Source organism: Notamacropus eugenii, chromosome 7 (genome assembly GCF_028372415.1).
Source record: "Notamacropus eugenii isolate mMacEug1 chromosome 7, mMacEug1.pri_v2, whole genome shotgun sequence".
Taxonomy (NCBI): Eukaryota; Metazoa; Chordata; class Mammalia; order Diprotodontia; family Macropodidae; genus Notamacropus; species Notamacropus eugenii.
Window position 1 is genome coordinate 38,402,736 of NC_092878.1, and position 21,786 is coordinate 38,424,521.

The 21,786-nt window shown below is 38.2% G+C and overlaps 1 protein-coding gene and 1 long non-coding RNA gene across 6 annotated transcripts in view; both read left to right on the top strand.

The window, feature by feature from the left end:
- The first annotated feature begins 6,324 nt into the window (after positions 1 to 6,324).
- Positions 6,325 to 8,259, top strand: LOC140513262 (uncharacterized). Its single transcript, XR_011970124.1, has 2 exons — positions 6,325 to 6,400; positions 7,678 to 8,259. It is a non-coding gene; the product is annotated as an uncharacterized lncRNA (long non-coding RNA).
- Positions 8,260 to 8,873: 614 nt separating this feature from the next.
- ATXN3 (ataxin 3) overlaps positions 8,874 to 21,786 on the top strand; it is a 32,348-nt gene continuing 19,435 nt past the window's right edge. For 4 of the 5 annotated variants that reach the window (XR_011970125.1, XM_072622783.1, XM_072622782.1 and 1 more), the window contains exons 1-5: positions 8,874 to 8,965; positions 14,619 to 14,783; positions 15,064 to 15,108; positions 16,558 to 16,643; positions 17,136 to 17,202. Coding sequence is in view for 4 of the 5 variants with exons in the window: in XM_072622783.1 (XP_072478884.1) it covers positions 8,942 to 8,965; positions 14,619 to 14,783; positions 15,064 to 15,108; positions 16,558 to 16,643; positions 17,136 to 17,202 (387 nt within the window). In the remaining variant the exon portion in view is untranslated. Of the gene's footprint in view, positions 8,966 to 14,618; positions 14,784 to 15,063; positions 15,109 to 15,759; positions 15,804 to 16,557; positions 16,644 to 17,135; positions 17,203 to 21,786 lie in introns of those variants that run through there. The other variant, XM_072622786.1, reaches the window with a different exon arrangement.

Sequence of the window (21,786 nt, forward strand, 5' to 3'; positions counted from 1 at the left end):
AAGACTAATAAGTCTCTGAAAAAATTTAATTCATTCATTCATTTGTTTAGATTTTTTGTGGAGTACCTCCAGAGGACACAGGACTTGATTTGCACTTGCTGTATATAATATATGTAATATATATTATATATACACACATTAATAATATATATAATTATGTAATATATTAATGATATATTATATATAATAACTCCCTAGTGTTTTTAAATTTGGAAAGTGATTAAATTGTGTTCAAAAATTTTTACAAAACTTTTCATTTTAAAACAAGAGATTTAAATTTGAAAGAAATAGAGAGACCACACAGTTAATCCTTAAAAAAAGGAAATGATGATGTGTTTTGGCAGATAAATTTTAAATCTTCATTATATGGTTTTAAATTAAAATAGAAGAAGATGAGGCTTTTAAGGATTTTCTTTTGTTCTAATTATATGAAGGTGGACTGATGAATAATGCTTTTTAGAATATGTAACCAAATAGTGCAAAACTGATATGAAAAACAAAACAAATAGGAAAAGAGAGCTGCTGTTTCAGTGACATTGAAATTAGGGCATAATCTCCCCTACTGTGATATATTTTCTAAAAATATACTACTAAATGTCAGGGCATATGAAATTAGTTTCTCTTTTGACTGAGTCATCCATCTTATCATATAATGTACAGCTCAGCTCCTTGCTAGAACCAAAAGAATGTAATTTAGTAAAGTCATTAAAACAATACTTGAAATGATATTCCCTAATTATTTCCGTAATACACTGTCAGATCTCTAATCAGGTAATTATAGGGACATCAAAATTGCAAGAGTGAAAAATAGGGCAGTTCAGTGGTACAGTGTGCAGGTCCTCCTGACTCCTGCATGGATACAGTACAAGGCCCTGAGTCAGGAAGACTTACCTTCCTGAGTTCAAATCTTGCCTTAGACACTAGCTACATAACCCTGGACCGGTCACTTAAACCTCTTTGCCTCAGTTTTCTCATCTGTTAAATGAGCTAGAGAAGGAAATGTCAAACCACTCCAGTATCTCTTGCCAAGAAAACTCTAAAAGAGGTCATGAAGAGTCCAACATAACTGAAACAACTGAACAGAGTAAAAAATACATTTCTAAAAGAGGTATGGAAAGTTCATTGTAAATTCCATTAAATTATATATTGCTCTGAGTCTAAGGAAATTAATACTAACATATTTACGTGGAAAATCTCCAATAAGTTGAAAATATTTATCCTCATAACAATTCTGTAGGAAAAATCAGGAGATAAATATTTTACAAAGAGAATAACTGAGGCAATAATGTGACCCTAGGCACACTGGAAATGTGACAAAGAGGCATATCTGCTAGAAATCAGTTTAATAAGCTCTCTCTCAAGGCAATCTGAAACTATGCCCAAAGGGCTATAAAGCTGTACATACCCTTTGATCCAGCAATACCACTATGAGGTCTGTATCCCAAAGAGATGATAAAAATGGGAAAAGGATCCACATGTATAAAAATATTAGCAGCTCTTTGTAGTGGCCAAGGATTAGAAATCGAGAGGATGCTGAAATTAGGTATTTGAAATTAGAAATTAGGGAATGGCTGAACAAGTCGTATATAAACGTACTGGAACACTATTGTTCCATAAGAAATGATGAGCAGGCAGATTTAAGAAAAATCTGAATAGACTTACGTGAACTGATACTGAGTGAAGTAAACAGAATCAAGAGAACACTGCACAAAGTAACAGCAACACTGCAGTGACCAACTTTGTTAGACTTAGCTCTTCTCAGCCAATTCAGTGATTTAAGACAATTCCAGAAGACTCATGATGGAAAATGTTATCCACATCCAGAAAAAGAGCTGTGGACTCTGACTGCAGATTGAAGCATGCTGTTTTCTCTTTTTTTTCTTTCTTGTGATTTTTCCCTTTTGTTCTGATGCTTCCTTCATGGCATGACTAATGTGGGATTGTACATATATAGCTTGTATCAGATAGCATGCCATCTTGGGGAGGAGGGAGAAAGATTTGGAGCTCAAAATCTTATAAAGGTGAATGTTGAAAACTAATATGTAATTGGAAAACTTTACATGTAATTGGAAAAAATAAAACACTATTAAGTGGGAAAAAAAAATTTAAAAATGAAAAAAACTCAGATGAGGGTTTCAAGATTTAGAACAAGTTTCACCTTAAGTATCTAGTTCCATATTGTTTCTCCCTCCTGTAAACTTCTAGAATACTGTTCTATCAATCAAACAACAAAGGTTGATATAGATTACACTTAATGTTTTAGGGTTTATAAAGTTGTATATATATTTGATCCTCAAAACCTTAGAATATATTTTCATTTGGCTTCTCATTATCTGCTTGCAAACAAGTCTCCCCAAGTGCTTACAAAAAACAACAAACAAAAACCTTTTTGACCCTTCAGGCTCACCCTTCACTGCTAAACTTATTGAAAAATTTGTCTATGCCCACTGCTTCTACTTCCTCATTGGGCACTGTCTTTAATCTCTTGAAATATTTCCCTACCACAACTATTGTCCCACTATCAAAACTGCTATCTCAAAAGTTACCACTAATTTCCTTCTTAATTACCCAATTCTACATCTTTTGACATTGCTGAATACCTGTTCTACTGAATAAGCTTTCTTACCTGAGTTTCCGAGACACTACATTCTCTAGAGGACCCTGTAAAAAGTACAAAGTAACAGCAACACTGCAGTGACCAACTTTGTTAGACTCAGCTCTTCTCAGCCAATGCAGTGATTTAAGACAATTCCAGAAGTGATTCAACTTCTAGAACCATATGAGAGAGAGAGAGAGAGAGAGAGAGAGAGAGAGAGAGAGAGAGACAGGGAGGGAGGGAGAGAGGGAGAGGGGGAGAGAGAGAGAGAGAGAGAGAGAGAGAGAGAGAGAGAGAGAGAGAGAGAGAGAGACAGAAAGAGAGAGAGAGACAGAAAGAGAGACAGAGACAGAAAGAGAGACAGAGACAGAGACAGAGACTCTGTGTGTGTGTGTGTGATGGACCTCACCCTTCCCAATTTTGTTGAAATAGTCATCAAAATATTTTCAAAAACAAGTTCAAGGACCCCAGATTATGTACCCCCGAAGCTAGAACCTCCACAGATCTGTCTTCTTTGCTGCCACACACACCTCCCTTTCTACTCTTCTCCCCATTAACAATCTCATTCACACCATTTCTCTGCAAATGACTCCCAAATCCTATAGCTCAAGGCCTTCTTCTCCCACTGCCCATCAGTCTTCACCAGAATGTCTCACCAGTTCCCCAAACATTACATGTCACAAACTTGGCTTTATCCTACTTCTAACAAGGCTCCTCCACCTGACTTCACTATTTTTATTAGTGGTGGCACCATTTATTTTTAGTCTTTCCCTAGAATTCAAACCCCTTAGTTAAGAAATTCAAGGTCCTCCATGACCCAGGACTATTCATCTTTCCAGTCTTATCTCATTACTGCCTTCTACATGTTATTCAACCAAACCATCTATTTTCTATTTCCCAAATATATCCTGCATGTTCATGCTGGGGAGTAGGGGAGAGTTGTTATTTATATTTTTCTCTATGCCTGAATGCTATGTCCAATGTTACCCTATTGAAAAACTGCTATTTTTTTTAAGCCCAATTCAAATGTCACTTCCCTCACAAAACCTTGTCACTAATAGCTTTCCCTCCCATGGCTTTCACAAAGTTCTTTGATTTGCAACTCCTTAATGTACCACTTCAGTGCTGTAAATGACCCATGATCTCATTAATGTGGATATTGCCTCCAACACTGCAAAACAAAACCCATCTGTGCTTGCCCATTCTGTGTGGCTGTTGTCCCACGTTCTCCCATAAGTCTGCCACAAGAGAGTTAAAGTTCTGGGATTCTTTCCTGGGTTCTCTTAATATGGCAAGGATACTAGTGATGAATTCAGACTCCTACCATGTGACTAACATTTTCTTTCAACATACGTTTCTTTAACCCCCCCCCCCCCACACACAATTATAAACTCCACCTAGGCAGGGACCATATCATATCTAAATTTGGTATCACTGCCCAACAAAGCGCTCTATGAACAGCTGGAGTTTAATACATGTTGGTTAACTGCTTGAATACTTCCACTCTAAAGATAAGGAAACTGAGGCTCACAGGTTGCCACAGCTACAAGGCTAGTTAAATAGTGGATTTGGGACTCCAAAGTCATTGTGCTTTCCCTGTACTACCAATAAGATGAAGAATATAAAATGTCTTAAAGTTATACCTACTAGAGGGAACTTTACAGCAATTATATATTGTCTTAACATTTTATAGATGAAGCAGAGACCAAAAAATGACTTGCATATGTTCCCATGGTGAATTAATGGCAAAGCTGGCACTGTAACCCAGGTTTCCTGAGGTCAGTCCCACTTCCCAACTTGAAACTACCTCTTTAGTTGCCAGTAAGGACAGCTGGTGTCACAGTGGATAGAATGTTGCTCCTGGAGTCAGGAAGACCTGAGTTCCAATTCGGTCTCAGATGTTTATTAGCTGTGTGACCCTGGAAAAATCACAATCTGTCTGACTCAATTTCCTAATCTGTAAAATGGGAGTAATAGCACTTACCTCTCAAGATTATGAGAATCAAATGAAATATTTGTAAAGCCTTTTCAAACCTATAAAGCATTATAGAAATGCTAGTTATTAATAGTAGTAATAGAAAAATTCCATGGAAGAAATTAGGACAGTGGGGGACCCTAGTTTGGATTCGGCCAAAGTGCAGTACTTGAGGATTTATGTGACCTTGAGGCCGAAGGTTCCCCACCCCTGAGTTGGTACTTTTCTGCCACTGCTTTGCTGTGCTTTTTAACTTTTTATGTATCTGTCTTGCTTCTCCCTCTAAATTATCAAGTAGTTTTCAATTGAATAAACACTTTTGTATGTATTCACTCCTGCTCCCAGAACATTGCTATACACAGAACAGGCACAATAATTAAGTAAATGCCTAGCTGGCTTCATCTGGAGGTATTTTATTACTCATTAACACTTCTAAAGAGGAGTCAGTTCACAGAATCATAGATCTAGAGCTAGAAGTGAACCACATCATCTAATTCAATCCCTTCAGAGAATTGAGGAGCAGAGGAGTTAAATGACTTGGGCAAGGTCACAAGGGATAGTGACAGAGACTGGATTTGAATTCAAGCCCCCAGGACTTCTTGAGAAAAATGAGATTTTTTTATTTCTGAACCAAGCAAAAAGATTTCTTTCAGCCTAAGTCTAACTACTTCCTTACTCGCAAACTTCCAGCAACACATTGTAGTCTCTGGGGTGAAATAAAATTTCTCAACCTAGTATTTAGGGCATTCCACAATCTAATTTCAACTTCAATCAACAAACATGTATGCTAATGAGCTAGGGATGCAAAGACAAAGTTGAAACAGTCTCTGCCCCAAGAAGCTTATATTCTACTTAGGAGATAACTAGAACATACACTGGTATAAACCAGACATGTACAAAACAGACACAAAGTAACCCTGGAAGAAAAGGTACCAGCAGCTGGGGAGGACCAGGAAAGGCCTCCTGAAGAAGACGGTGCTCCAGTTGAGTCTTGAAAGGAACCAGGGACTCCCAAAAGACAGAAGTGAGGAGGGAGAGCATGCCAGCCATGGGAAACAGCCAGTACAAAAGTATGGAAATAGGAAGTCATAGAAAGTAAAAAAGGGCCAGGATCTAGTGACATTTAAATGCTAAACAGAGCAGTTTCTATTTGATCAGAAAGGTAATTTAGTGTTTATCAAGTAGGGGCATAGTCAGATTTATGCTTTAGAAAAATAATTTTAGTTGCTTTGTGGAGAATGGTTGGAGTGGGGGGAAATTTAGGACAGAGAATAATTGGTTCAAGCTATTGCATTTTTTCAGGCAAAAGGTCAAATAGGGTAGTTGCTGTGTGAATGAAAAGAAGGGAGACATAGTAAAGAAATGCGGCAACAGAAACAATAAAATTTGGCAACTTTTCAGCCTTGTTCTTTATTACTTCCCCTTCACTCTGGTCCAGTTGGACTACCTGATGTTACCTATCTAAACACTGCACATAATACCACAAACATGCACTCCCTATTGACTTCTCTTCTTTCAAGGTTTACTCCAAGTGTCTCCTCTTTGAAGTCTTCCCTAAACCTTAATGTAATGAATGAATATTCTCTTCCTCCTCAACCTCCCACCTGCTTACATATTCTGCGTGAAGAATATGTAACCACTGAGGCAGTTAGGTGAAGTGGTGGAGTACTGGATTTGGAGTCAGATAGAACTGATTTCAATAATCAATGAACTCCCTCCTGACTTATTTCTTTGAATCCTCATCTTCTTTCAAGGCTTATACCATGTGTCTCCAGAAAGAACTGAATTCAAATCCTGTCTCAAACACTTACTAGCTGGGTGAACTTTAGGTAAGTTATTTTTCTAAGCCTGTCTCCTCACTGCAAACTGGAAATAAGCACACCTTATACTTCACACAGATGTGTTGAGGATCAAATGATATGACATACAAAGTACTTTACAAACTTTAAGCTAGGTGGCTCAATGGATAGAGCTAAAATGTGAAATCTGAGTTCAGATTTAGCCTCATGCACTTACTAGTCGTGTAACCCTGGGCAAGTAGTTAAACTACAACAATAGCACCTACCTCCTAGGGCTCCAGTGGGGATCAAATGAGATGCTACTTGAAAACCACCTAGCACAGTGCTTGACCCGTAGGATGCTCTCAATAAATGCTTGTTTCCCTTCCTTTCTACATGATATATCTTCAGTAGAAAGTAAACTCCTTGAAGACAGGAACACAGTAGGTGCTTAATAAATGGTTACTGCAATAAAGTTGGAGGACTACTTAGTTTAAAATACATATGCATTTCATTTAGCTGGGGCAAAACGATGAAATTGCTTGTTTCTAGGTTTGGCCCATGCTAATTTCTGTATTTCTTCTGGTTGCGTGATGCCACTCAAACTGAGAAGTTTTAAAATTTACAGTCAGTAGTGTGTATGTGAGTAACACACACACACACATATATATATATATATATATGTGTGTGTGTGTGTGTAATAGTATCCCGAAAGTTCAAAGTATTTTGGGACACTTAGTTTAGTATATATTATGAATTTAGCACAAAAACTGTATTTGTATACATATATGTACGTGTACATATATATATAAAATATACATACATATGTGTATATACATATACAATGACACACACATACACATGAATCGATATATCACCTATCTATGTAATAAAAGTTACCTATGTAATATTTAGTTCCTTGCCAACACAAACATGAATTTCTTATCCCATCTGCTTCCTCACAACTGGAAGTCTAAAGCCTTAATTCAAACAGAGAACTCTGTGGGGCAAGGCAGAGTATGTGATTGCTGGGTGTGTCACCATCATGCCCAGGACACTAGCTTACTCTCCATTGCTCTTTCCCTATATTCCCTGAAGGTCTTACATGGAATTTTTCCTTTGAGCACTCAAAGGGTACTACGGGCAGCCTCTTGGATTTATATCCACTCCAGCCTTTTATCTCTCCCTACCTCCTCTTGGGGGTTGTGGTTTCTCTCCCTTCTTTCCCTTCATTGTGACCCCCTTATTGGTCATTTCACTCAATCATAGTTATACTTAGCGTGTGCTTGTTTAATCTCCTGGTTTGGTTTGTGTCTTCTCACCCACAGTAACTTTTAGGATACCCACCCTGACCTTGATGACCCCGAGTGTCTTGCCTCTCTCCTCCCTGGACTCAGTTGGCACTGCATTCTGCATCCCACGTTGATCACCTGCCCCCCCAACCTATTCTGGCCCCTGAAGTGGACTCTTTGCCCCTGTTCAGCAGGAAGCAGCTACTGAAGACAACGACCTTCACCCCTTTTCCCCTGAAAGAATTCTCCTACCTAGTGGTAGAGTGGGGAAATGAGGTAGATAGAACAGTGCCCTAAGAGTTAAAATAATATTGACTTTGTGAAACCCTGGGTGCCCTAAAGTGTCCCCTTACCACAACTTCCCCTTATCCTGGACCATATAATTCCTTATCCCCACCCCTCATCCGGGGGAATGGGATTTCCTTATCGTGTCATTCATAGTCCTCACCTGGTGCTTTTATCTTGCAAGACCTCCCCTAGACCTACAGCCCCTACAAGGAAACCCTAAAATCATCCTATTTAAGTCTGGTCCTCTTCCTATACCATTGCCTTTATTTAGCTCCTTGCTAAGTCTTAGGCCCGCTGCTTCTGCATCAAATAAAGCTCCCAATGACTACAGAGAAGGTCTAAGCTAATTCATTCACATTTTGAGCCAGCTGTCCCGTGTCTCTTCAACTACTCCAAGCTCCCTACCCCTCGCCAGAGCCTCGTCTGTCACAGGCTAGCACTGTGAAGGTGACGGGGGAAGAAGCCTTCACACCCCCACGGTTCGGGCCTCAGTTTCCTCCTCTGTAAACAAGGGCTGTAGGACCACAGGATTTCTACGGCCCTTCCCCTGCGGGCTCCAAAGCCTAAGATCCTGAAAGGTTAAGGACCCACCTGGCCTGCCTGGACCCAGCTCAGTCAAACGACCGAGAAGAGCCCCTGGCGCTAGACCCCGTCCAAAAGGTCCTCCCGTAAACCCAAAGAGGATGCAGGCTCCAGGAACGCGACCAGCAGGGGCCCGGAAGAGCCGAGTGGACGGGGCGGGGCCGCCCCGCGAGGGTCACGTGGGAGATTACGCCAAGGGAAGGGCTCTTCGCGGACCCGCTCCCTCCTTCCCCCCTCCCACTTGCTTCTCACAAGACTCGGATCTCCAGCGTTTGATTGGTCAGCGTCGGGAGCACGTGGGCGGGGCGCGGCGGAGCGGGTTGGGCTAGGGCGTGGGGGTGGGGATGGGGACAGAACTGGGGCGGGGGGCGGGGGGAGGTGCCGGAGGGGGGTGGTTCGACTCGGGGCCGTTGGCTCCAGACAAATAAACATGGAGTCCATCTTCCACGAGAAAGTAAGTGTCCGAGGATCGCTAGGGCGTTCTTCCTGCCTTGGGCGGTGCGGGAGGTGAAGGGAGTCCTGGGTTCTCCAGAAAGCCAAGGCGGCCTCTCTTGCTGCCTCCACCCTCCCGTCGGGGCCTACCTAGCGTGGGGAGGGGGCACCCAGCGTGGGCAGCTGCTTCCTTCCGAGGGCACCCACTCATTCGCCTGCCCAAGGACCCTCCTCACCGACCTTCGGCCGCCGGGCTCCGAGGAGTCCGGGAAGGACCGGCGGGGCGTGGGTCAGAAGCTTCGGGGAGGGGCGGAAGAAGGGACTTGGAAGGGGATGGGGTCGTGTTCGTGGATGCCTTGGGCCCTGGATGTGGTAGCGTGCATTGGATCAGCTCTTCCCTAGCTAGCTATTGTTTGCTGTGATGATCTTTATTACAATTCCGCTTTTCCTCCCCGCTCCAAGCTCCAGTGTCCGCTGCTGGCAGGATGGGAGATCCCCAGACCTCCACCTCCCCACCTTGTAGGGTGGGTAAGTAGGCTGAGAAGCCTCGTCCAGAAAGCCCTCCCTCTCCTGCACTGAACTAATTCTTTAATTAGTTCAATACTTCAAGTCCTACCCATCTTTGAACTGGCAGAGCGATGTAGCAGAAAGACTCCTGGACTTCGGGGTCTGGAAGGCATTAGCTGTGTGGTCCTTTCAAAGCTGGTCACACCCCACTCCAACCCTAGTTTCATTGGGGATTTGTCTTCCCTTCCTTGAAGGCTTGCTTTTGAGGAAAGCATTTTTGAAAACTTGGTAGGTGCCATAAGATCCAATTCAAATACCACCTTCCCCCGACCTTTCCCTGAGCCCTCAGATGGCACTTTGTATTTTACTTCTTTGAGGTATTTATCGTGTAATGTTTTGTATCATCCCTATTTCTATTGATATTTCTTATCTCCTTGCTGTATTGCAAGCCTTCTAAGAGAAAAAAACACTAATTTCATTTTAAAAACTATTATCCCTGACAGTGTCCAGTGCAGAGTAGTTTTTTAGTCAATATTTGTATTATTGTATGTCATTAAAAGCCCCCAAGCCAGAAATCTTTTCTCCCCCCCCCTCCACTGAAATAATTAGCCCAGAAGAGGTTTTGGTGTGCGTGGTCTGGACCACACACATATTCATCTTTATAAGAAGTTAAGCTCAGCTTCAGTTTCTCATTAGATGAGTGCTACTCCTTAGCTGACATGAGATTGAACTGGGGCATCTCCAACCCTTAATTAGTTGCCCAAGACTTTTGTACATATGTTTGTTCCTGATTGTTTCTTCCTTTTGATTCTTAAATGACCACTTGAAAATAAGGGCAATTAAATGGTTGTGGTATGTGGAGAGACTTGTCTTCTCTCTTTATAATTATCAGGCCCATTGGGTGTGGGTGAAACTTTCCATAAACAGCTTTGGGCAAGTGTTGTTTTCTTATTTTATAGTAAATATCATTGTGTAGAAGGGAAAACTGGCAGGATTAGTTTGGAAAAGTGGAGTCTTTTATGTTATCCATTATATATTACTATGACATTATTTTGATGGCTCAGGTAGAGGGTCTTTTTTGTACTTTAAATGGTCAGTACTTTATTTAAACAATTTATTCACAGCTACCAAATAAAAATCCATCATAGTGGCATTATAATGGATTTGTTATAATAAGTCTGAAGTAGCTGATTTTTTAAAAAATAGAAAATTTTAGTTGGAAGATTTTTCAGAAAATTTTAAAGAAGATAATAGATTTTTCATTTTGATGATGTCAGTGGTATAGATAACCCTTGATTAGCATTATTGATTATTTGTTTTACTTGAAAAGGAAGTATAGTTGTCTGGCAGAGAGACATATAATGAGGCTTTATTTATGTATATTTCAATACTTCAAAAGATATATAATTCTATAATTATACATTCTCCTTCCATGATGTAGTTTGTGACCCTTCTACACATTGGTAGACTATTTGCTGAGTTTCTAAGATTCCAAAATTCACCAACATTCAGGTGCTGAGCCTCCCCAAACAGCTAAGCATTTCCTTGTTCAATAGACAGTCTGTTTCTTCTACTCAGAGTCTTTCTGGTTTTGTTGGTACCACAGGAAGAACTGAATTTGGTGCCAGAGCACCTGCGTTTGAATCTTGTTTCTGCCATTTAGTACTTACATGACTTTGAGAAAGTCATATAACCTCTTTGGGTCTCAGTTTCCTTATGTGTAAAATTAACAGATTGGAAAAGTTTACTTTCAAAATCCTTTCAAAATAAATTTATCATCCTCTGATCAGCCACTGCTTTCATTCAACTGATATAGTCTTCATGAATGGGGGGTTACCTCCATATCATGAGATAGTCATTGGTAATAGAACTTTATTGGCAGTTGCTTCTGTATAATACATCAGAAGTGTCAAATTCATGCTGGAAGGCTGCAGAATCAGATTTAAATGTAATTGAGAAAATTTAACAAAATGAATAAAAAGACAATACAACATAGATAATATTAATTTGTCACTATGCAGCTCCCAGAAATTGTTTCTGTTTGATTTCAATGCTATTGTAATACATGTCTTATATGTCTTTCTGAGTGCTTCATTTTAGAATACTTTAAATAATCTTTTACATGCTACTTCATGAAATTGCCAAATTACATTTTGGAAGGATGGAACCTGTAATTTCAGTGGTATAGGAAACTTCCTCTGCCAATGAAGATGGTCACCTCGTTTGCAATTTATGGTCTTCGAACATTGCTTGAGGAACTGAGAGATTAAGTGACTTCTCCAGGGTCACTGGTATTGTCAGAATGAGAACTTGAGTCCAAGTATGAGGTGACAAGGGCTTGTACCAATGTGTTGGCTGTGTCAGAGGAGAAAAGGGAGCATTTGTGAGAGACATGAGGGTAAGGATTTGAAGATGACACCTAGATTTTGAGCTTGGCTGTCTAAAGGACTTCCAGTTTTTGAGACCATACAATAGAAGATTAAAGACTCTAAGTCAAGGCAAAGGTTAGGTTTGGATAAGTAGATTTGAGAGGAGAGTATCAGAAGAAGAAAATGGGAGCAACATGGTGGCACAGTGAGTAGAGCACCAAAGAGGTTACTCAAAACCTATTTGTCTCCTGCATCTTCTCTGATAAGGAGCTTGCATTATATCTCCAAATAAATTGAGGCCATTAAACAAAAAAACTCCTTCATCTTCTCTTCATCTTACATCATTCTGCCATTTCTTCAACTATCTCCAGCTTCACTGTAGGATGAAGAGGGCCTCTCTCCTTGCCAAGAAAACCCTCTCTACATGTATGCATTCTTGATTCTAAACAGCAGATTGCCCCCTCTATCACTTCTATTTTCTCTCTAATCTTCAATCTCTTCTTATATATTCCTTCCCTGCAATCTACCTTTGTTTCTCCTATCCTCAAAAAATCCTTCACCTACCATCCTTGGGAAAGCCATCTATATTAGATGCCTCCACTTCATCTACTTTTGCTGTCTTCTAAACCCTTCACAGCCTCAATTATTTTCATTATTCAAATGAAATTACTTTCCCCAGTCAGAAATCATCTCTTTACTGTCAAAGCTAATGACCTTTTCTCAATCACTATCGTGCTTCCTTCATCCCTCTCTACGTACTTAGGCTGTTGATCATCAATTACTCCTGGTATCTGTAACTGTTCTCTCCTCTTTCCTTCCTACCTGTCTGATTACTCCTCAGACTTTTTTGCTGGTTCTTTATTCATTCCAAGACTCTGCCCTGAACAATTTTGTCTTCTCACTATGTTAACATGCTTGCTGATCTCATCAACTCTCATTTGCTCACTTATCTCTGTACAAATGATTCCCACATCTATATCCAGCTTTGTCTGTCTCCTGAGTTTCATTCCTGCATCACTAATTGTCTTTTGGACATCTTGAAATGAATTGGATGTCCTGTAAGCATCTCAAACTCAATATGGTCAAAAGTAATTCTTTTTCCCCAAACTCATTCCTTTTTCAAACTTTTCTAGATAAGGGCATCTCTGTTTTTCCAGTCACCCAGATTCATGGCTTCAACTCTTGACTCTTACTCATCCTCACAAATTTGATCTGTGGGTGAATTTTATTGTTCCTGTGTCCACAACATCTCTTTTCTATGTCCCCTTCTCTCTACTTACATAGCAGTCATCTTAGTTCAAGCCCTCCTTACCATTTGCCAGGACTATTGCAACAGTCAATCAACATTTATTAAATGCCTAGCATGTGCCAGTTGGTTTTCCTAAAGCCTCTCTACTCATGCTTCAATCCATTCTGCACTCAGCAACCAAAGTTTAAGATGTCCAAAAGGGAGTTGGTGATGACAGACTGGAGCTCAGGAAAAACGGGTAGATATATAGATATGAGAATCAGATGGCCTTTGAAGTCCCTTCCATTATCTAGATTTATGATCTTATTTTCAGCCAAATTCCTATATTGAAGTCCAAACTCTAGGAAACTTGACATTCATTTTGGTGAATAGTAACCCTAGGAAAGAAGGCCAAGTGGTATAATGGAAAGAGTTCCGGACAGAGAGTGGGGAAACTTGAATTTTTAGCCTGCTTTTGTAACTGTTTGACCTTCAATTTCTTCATCTGTAAAACTAATGTATCGGACTTAAGGATTTCCAGTCTATTCTAGCTCCTTATTCTCTTCTGTATTTGTTTGAATTTGACAACAGACAGGGCCTGAGAACCTTACTGAGATGGTTTTAAACCAGCTGGGGCCCAAACCCTAGGGTTATCTTCTACTCAAACCTCTGACTTATCACACCTGCCCATATCCCCACAATGTTCACAGTAGAAGTGTGATCTTATGAATTTGATAAAGCAGGGAACTTAGGATCATGACTTTAGATCACCTTATAACTAACTCTTTTAGGCCTCTTAGAGAATAGTGAACCAACCCTCTCATTTTGTAGATGAGGAAACAGAGACTCATAAAAATTAAGTGACTTGTACAGTGTCACACAGCTTGTAAGTGCCTGAGACAAGGTTCAAATTCATGTCTTCCTAACTCTTTATAAGCTAATGGAGAAACTCCTCTTTAAAGGAATTTTGAAATTACATAGCTAAAAGGCTGTATTTGGTATATCAAATTTTTCTCTGCTTCTTCAGTTCTTTGACAGTTAAAAATTGATGTATGAAGTGACGTGTTGGGAGATAGCGTAAGAAAGGACATTGTACTTGACAAACAAAATTATTGGAAATCAGGATATTTGAAATTCAGATCCACGTGAATAGTATATAATCTCTCAAATGAAGCTACTGCTTGTTTATTAATTCTTCTGGGCCCTGAAAGTAAGAGAAACTAAATATTAGTAGTTGTAAAGTTAGTAATGGAATACTCACAAGAAAAATATAAGTATGCTCTATTAGATAGTACTGTGAATACTGTGTTTATTTCATGACATTTTAAAATTTTATTACACTGTAGCTAAATGGTTGATTAGACAATGATTACTAAGGTTAATTGTTACATTGCACCCTAAATATAAACAACTAAGTTTAAGTGTAGCATCTGAATCTTTCTTGTTTCAAAGTTAAAGAGGTTGTGGGTTTAATGTATCAAAGACAAAACTGCTAAATTCCTCTTCAAAGAAAACTACTATACAAAGATATTTAGCAAATGATAATCAAATCTCTTCTTTTGAATTATTAGCAAGAAGGCTCACTCTGTGCTCAACATTGCCTGAATAATCTATTGCAAGGGGAATATTTTAGCCCTGTGGAATTATCCTCTATTGCTCATCAGCTAGATGAAGAAGAGAGGATGAGGATGGCAGAGGGAGGAGTCACTAGTGAAGACTATCGAACATTTTTACAGGTAATAATGTTTAGGTCTCCAGACCTAAACTTTCCCCATGAAGTGTAGTTTGAGTACATTTTTAAAAAATACATATTTTCTAGGGAATATTACATTTAATGATTGATTTGTTGAGTTATTATATTATATATAATTGATGTTTTGAAAGGATGAACCAGTTATTTCAGGAATTTGATCTGTTAATTATAACTATTAGCTGAACTTGTAAACTGATGATTTTTAATTGTATATCCTCATGATCTTTTCTCCTTTTATCCTCTCCTCTGTCAAAATTGAACAGCAACCTTCAGGAAACATGGATGACAGTGGTTTCTTCTCTATTCAAGTAAGTATTACTAATATTCTACATTGCTTTTCAGACCATTGCTTTTTTAGTCATTATAGTAATATGAATATTCCTAAAGTTCTTCCATCAGGTTGACCATAAGATTAGTCAGCAGTACTTAAAGGAAGCTACATAATTCTCACATCATGTTTCAGAATCTGAGCACTTTTAAATGCTTTGTAAAGTAGAGTTATTTCATTTTCAATTAACTTTTAATAACGGTTCTACTAACAAACAAAAATGTTTCAAACTTATTACCTCTTGGGTTAATTTTTGCCAGTCACTGCAAAAATCAACATTATAGCTACTATTTGTCTTTAAATCTGTAGAAATTTGATCCCTTGGTGATGCTCTGTGGCTTTGCTTTTCTTTACTTATGGCTCTCTCCAGGGTACTTGGGATGGGTAGGTGTGTGTGGGTGTGTGTACATGTGTTTGTGGGATGCTGTCTATTTTGTATGAGTTTTTTCTTTTGTTTCTCACAGGGTCCTTTATGTGGTGCGTACAAAGTTACCTCTCAGTTCCTTTGAGAGGCCAATTTCTGCCTATATCTTTCTTCATATTCTTCCTTTGTGCAACTCCCTGGCCTCATCATTCAATTGCATTTCCTACCACTGCTTAATTGTGCTACTGTTGTAGGTAATGGCTACTGCTGGAGGCAGGATACGGGACTAGATGGATCAATGGTCTGATCCGGTATGGCAATTCCTATGTTCCTAATTGTGCTGCACTGCTCTTGATGCTAATTCAAGTTTGCCTGCTACATTGTGTCCCCCTTCCCTTTTTTTTTTCCCTATGCCACTGCTTGGCTCACTTGCTACTTTGTTAACTAGCTTGGTGGGGTGGAGGGCGAATATTCAGATTTAACTCCCTCTTCTTCCAAACAGCTTTAAATAATCAGCGTCAAGAGGTCTGATTCTTTCTGTAAACCATAAACCCATGATCACATAAGTTTGAAATGCATAAGACCTGCATTTTATGTCCCTAGAGTAGAACCTTCTTTGAGAGACATTTAATTATATCCTCACTAACTCTGGTAGTGAGCTTTATGTTAATTTTCTAAAGTAGCCCCAACAGCAGCCATATTCTGAACTTATACGATTAGATTTATGTTGTAGATTAGTTCTAAGACTAGAGTAAGACTGTGATAGCATATGCATCTGAATATTTGAGGCTGTGTTTTATCTAGAGGTTGTGTGGTACTATGGGAACTAGTTTTGATGTTCAGTTCCTTGTTCAGTGCTCTGTTTGTTGTGTGCTGTACGTAGATTTGTGAAGGTTGGATTTGGACTGCTGCTGTCCTAAAGGTTTCCAGTTCATAGTAGCTTAAACAAAAATAATAACTTTGTGGGGAAAATCTGTGTAATTGTTCATAGAGGCTAAAGTGGCAGCATTGCTTCAATTTGGAGTTGAATGGCTTATCTCATGAAAAGTTGCTATTTTTTAACAGGTTATAAGCAATGCCTTGAAAGTTTGGGGTTTAGAGCTAATCCTCTTCAACAGCCCAGAGTATCAGAGGCTCGGGATCGATCCTATGTAAGACTTTCTTTTTAGCACCCTGCTTTCATTTTTACACACACACAAGATGCCAAAAAAAGAAATAACAGTAATAATAATAACTTCTCAAAGTGTGTCTTAATTTTTAAGAGAAATATGCATTAAACTCTTTTATTATGATGTTACCTTGTTTTGTTCCCTCAGCCTTTCCTTTTTCATCTTTTTGGGATTTATGTGAACATATGTCCTCTGAGCCTTCATGACATCTCAGTATCTGTGGCAGTACAGTGCTTATTCTTGAATGGTATGTGATGCCATACATTAGCATGACATCACTCACTTTTCTGTATATACACCACTAAAGTTTGTAAAACTTTTAAAATATTATTATTAACCACAAAAACCTGGACAGGGTAATAGATTGCCACAGTTGTACAAAAATATGGTAATTTTAAAATAGTCACAGTAGACAAGCTAAAATTAATATAAACTCAATCACTTGAACTTACATATTGTGTTTTATTTTTCTAGAAATGAAAGATCATTTATATGCAACTATAAGGAACATTGGTTTACGGTTCGAAAATTAGGAAAACAGGTGATTTCTTTTCTTTCCCTTGTACCATGCCCATTTCCTTATTTTGGCATCCCATTTAGAATTTAGAGAATAGTTCCATTAGTGACATTGTGTTTATTTTTGTATTCCATGGCATCGATTCAAAGTAGATACAGTTGCATTATTTTATAATTATTTATTTTATATTATATTATTATATTATATTATATGTTATTTTATATTATTATTGATATAATTATTTTGTGATCACTTATTTTTTAGATAAAGTGTAGAAACAGATAGCTTGAGTGCTAGAGATAAAGCTAAGAGTACATTGGTAGACCAATACTTGCTTAATGCTATCTTAGTCTTAGTTGATCTCACAAGATATATAGCCTGGGAAAGATCATTTACCCTACCAGCTTTGGAGTGTGTACTCACTTGTTGGGACTTTTCTTAAGAAGAGGGTTTTTTGGTAACAGTATAAGTAATCTTGCCACTAAGTAAAAGTTAATGTATGTGGAATACCAGTTAACCAAAAAACTGCATTACCCCTAACAGCTCTTTTGAGTTACTCCAAAAAAATATGATCTCTTGGTAGTCTTTCTTTCTGAAAACCATTTTATTATTTTTACATACCTTCACTTTTTTTTTCTATAATGTTTCATCCAGGGGCTATTGTTTTTAAAGTGCATAAGCTATAGAAGGAGCTACTTTAATACCTCAAATTAAGTCATGGAACCACAAATCATTTAGATGCATGAAAACAATCCAACTACTTTTGGGTAATAAGGGTTAGTAAATTATTCTCAGATATAAACAGTAATTGGAAAGATAAATCTGATTTAACTCTAAATTTATTATAGTTGTAGCTGTGTTTAACTATTAAAAAAAATTTTAAGCCAGCTTCATAGTTCAGAAAAACCCCAGTAGTAGAGGGGACCTTTGCAAAAAGTGCTTAAATGTCTTCATTTCTAAAAGTCTTTGAGTTCTTAAAAAAAATAACACTTTAAAGCCACATGAAAGCTTTATTTTAATGTTCTTTAAAACTGTGCTGATAGTTACTTTCTGCCTAGTAAGCTAGTCAGCCTACTTATTTTATCACTACAAAATTTTGCACCATAGGTTTGTTCTGAGATGCATTGTAAATTGTAATTAAACAAAATTGAGTTTTTGCATGCTTTGGATTATTCTGATCTTTGTCACATGAAGAATATAAGAAATATTACTTTATTGTTTTTGCATGATAAATTTATGACAAAATTCTAGAGTATATTAGTTTGCAAGTATTTTAGAAAAGAAAGCAATGATAGATTTAGTCAGGGTGACTTCATGTCAGTTTTTTTTTTCATTTTATTTATTTTTAATGCTCTACAATCACTACCATAAAACTTAGATTTTTTTCCCCTTATCTACCTCCCACCACCCCCCTCCCTCCCCAAGACAGCATACAATTCTATATAGGATCTACACATACGTTCCTAATGAATACATTTGCATTATAGTCATGCTGTGTAGAAGAACTAAAATAAATGGGAGAAATCATATAACAAACCAAAACATAATACACACACACACACACACACACACACACACACACACACACACTCAAATGATCTGCCACATTCTGCAATTGAATTCCATAGTTCCTTCTCTGAATGTGGAAGGCATTTTGCTTTAGAAGACCATTGGGAATTTTTTTTTTAATGTCCTTGCATTGGTATGAAGATCCAAGTCTGCCAGAAAAAATTCTCACACACTGTGATCATTGCTGTGCACAAAGTTCTCCTGGTTCTGCTTCTTTCACTCAGCATCAGATCATATAAGTCTTTCCAGGCCTCTCTGAAGTCTTCTTGTTCATCATTTCTTATGGTGCAATAGTATTCCATTACATTCATATACCATAATTTATTTAGCCATTCCCCAATTGATGGGCATCCCCTTGATTTCCAGTTTTTGGCCACTACAAAGAGTGCTGCTATAAATATTTTTGTACATGTGGGACCTCCCATTTTTATGATCTTTTGGGAATACAATCCTAGAAGTGATATTGCTGGATCAAAGGGTATGCACATTTTTGTAGCCCTTTGGACATAGTTCCAAATTGCTCTCCAGAATGGTTGGAGAAGCTCATAGCTCCACCAACAATGAATTAGGGTCCCAACTCTCCCACATCCTCTCCAACATTTATCATTTTCCTGTTCTGTCATGTTTGCCAATCTAGTTGGTGTGATGTAGTACCTCAGAGTTGTTTTGATTTGCATCTCTCTAATCAAAAGTGATTTAGAGCCTTTTTTCATATGATGATAGATATCTTTAATTTCTTCCTCTGAAAATTGCTTGTTCATATCCTTTGACCATTTATCAATTGGGGAATGACTTGTATTGTTGTACATTTAACTCAGTTCTCTATATATTCTAGAAATGAGGCCTTTATCCCTGAGATTAGCTATAAAATTTTTTTTCCCAATATAGTACATCCCTCCAAGTTTTGGTTGCATTGGGTTTGGTTGTGCAAAAACTTTTCAGTTTAATGTAATCAAAATTATGCATCTTGCACTTCATAATGCTTTCTATCTCTTCTTTAGTCAAAAATTCTTCCCTTCTCCATACATCTGATAAATCCACTCTCCCTTGCTCCTCCAGTTTGTGCATGATATCAATCTTTATACCTAGATCGTGTATCCATTTGGACTTTATTCTTGTGTAGGGTGTCAGGCAGGGGTCTATGCCTAGTTTCTGCCACACTGTCATCCAGTTTTCCCAGCCATTTTTGTTGAACAGTGAGTTCTTATCCCAGAAGCTGGGATCCTTGGATTGCAGGAGATTGCTATATTCATTGCCTACTGTGTCTTGAGTACCTAGCCTATTGCACTTGTCTACCCTTCTGTTTCTTAGCCAGTACCAAGTGGCTTTGATAATTGCTGCTTTATAATACAATTTGAAATCTGGTAGTGCTAGGCCACCTTCCCTAGCATTCAGTTTCTTTTTTGACAAAGGTGTAGAATATAAATTAGAAGGGGCCTTAACGACCCTTACCTGAACAAGATCCCCTCTAAAATAGCCCTGGCAAAAACTCATTTCTATCCTATGCTTGAAAACCTGTGGGAGGCCACTACCTTTTGAGAAAACCCATTCTCTTTTTAATAGCTGTAATTATTAGGAAGTTTTTCCTTACATTGAGCCTAAATCTTCTTCTCTTCAATATCTACCCATTGCTTCCAGGTCTCTTCTCAGTGGCCAAATATAAAAAGTTTATTCCTTCTGATACATGACAGCCGCTCAAATACTTGAAGAGAGTTATCATGATCCCCTTCTTCTGACAAGTATCCTCTTTTCCAAGTGGGACATTACCAGTTCTTTCAAACAAGTCTCATAACAGAATAATCAAAGACCTTCACTATCTTGTTTGCTGTACTTTGAACTCTCTCTCATTTATTAATGTCCTTTCTGAAGCATCAATCAACAAAGAAGCATTTATTAAATACTTTCTATGTGCCAGGCACATATAATACATAGAACTAAAGACCATATGCCAGATATGGTCCTACCTGGGTAGAGTATGCCAGGACTAACACTTCTCCCTTTCTGGACAGTATATACTTCCCTTAATGTAGCCTCAGATCACTTTAGCATTTTTAGCTTCATTTTTACCCTGTTGATTCATACTGAACTCATGGTTCTTCAAAACTCCTCTGATCTTTCACATGGACTATGATCTAGTTATAGTTCTCCCATCTTATACTTGTGAAATCAGTTTTGATTTCACTTATAGGATTTTATGCTTATCTGTGCTAATTTTCATTTTGTTAACTTTGACTCAATATTAAAGCTTGTTAAAATCTTTTTGGATTCTGATTCTGTCTTCTAGAATGTTAACTAGTTCTTAGCTGAATATTTGATAATCATACCATTCCTGCTTTTTTCTCAGTTATTGATGTTTTAAGGAGCACAGGACTGAAGCACTTAATTAGAGACCTTCTTTCATGTTGACAAACCATTAATGACTAATTTTTGGTATCTGATCATACAACCAGTTCTGAATCCACATTACCATATATTTGTCTAGAACACATTTCTTCATCTTTTCCACAATGATCAGACTAATAGTCTGATATGGAGAAAGTTATTTCCCATCTCTGGCTCTTGATTTTTTTCCATTTTAAAGGAGGTTCATAGACTTAGAAGTAGAAAAGACCTTAGAAATAATCTAGCCTCACTCTCTCATTTGGTAGGTGACAAAATTAAGGCCCCTAGAAGAGGTAACTTGTTTAAGATCACAAAGATAGTAAATAATGGAACCAGAATTTCAACTGATTTCTGTGACTTCAAGCCTTCTCTTTTCATTATACCAGGGTTAAACTGGGTGATTGCTAAGGTTGCAAATACAACATTCAGGGTACTGTGAAAGAGTGATGAATTTAGAATCAGACACTTAGGTTCAAATGCCAGCTTTTCCACTTACCACCTGTGTGAACCACATGGACAAATCACTTAATCTCTATGGAGCCTGATTTTTCTCATCAGTAGAATAAGGGTATGAGACTCAATGACCTTTGAGATTTCTTCAGGCTCTAAATCTCTGATTCTATGATGCTCTGACTTTGGGCTGAGAAGCTTTCTGAA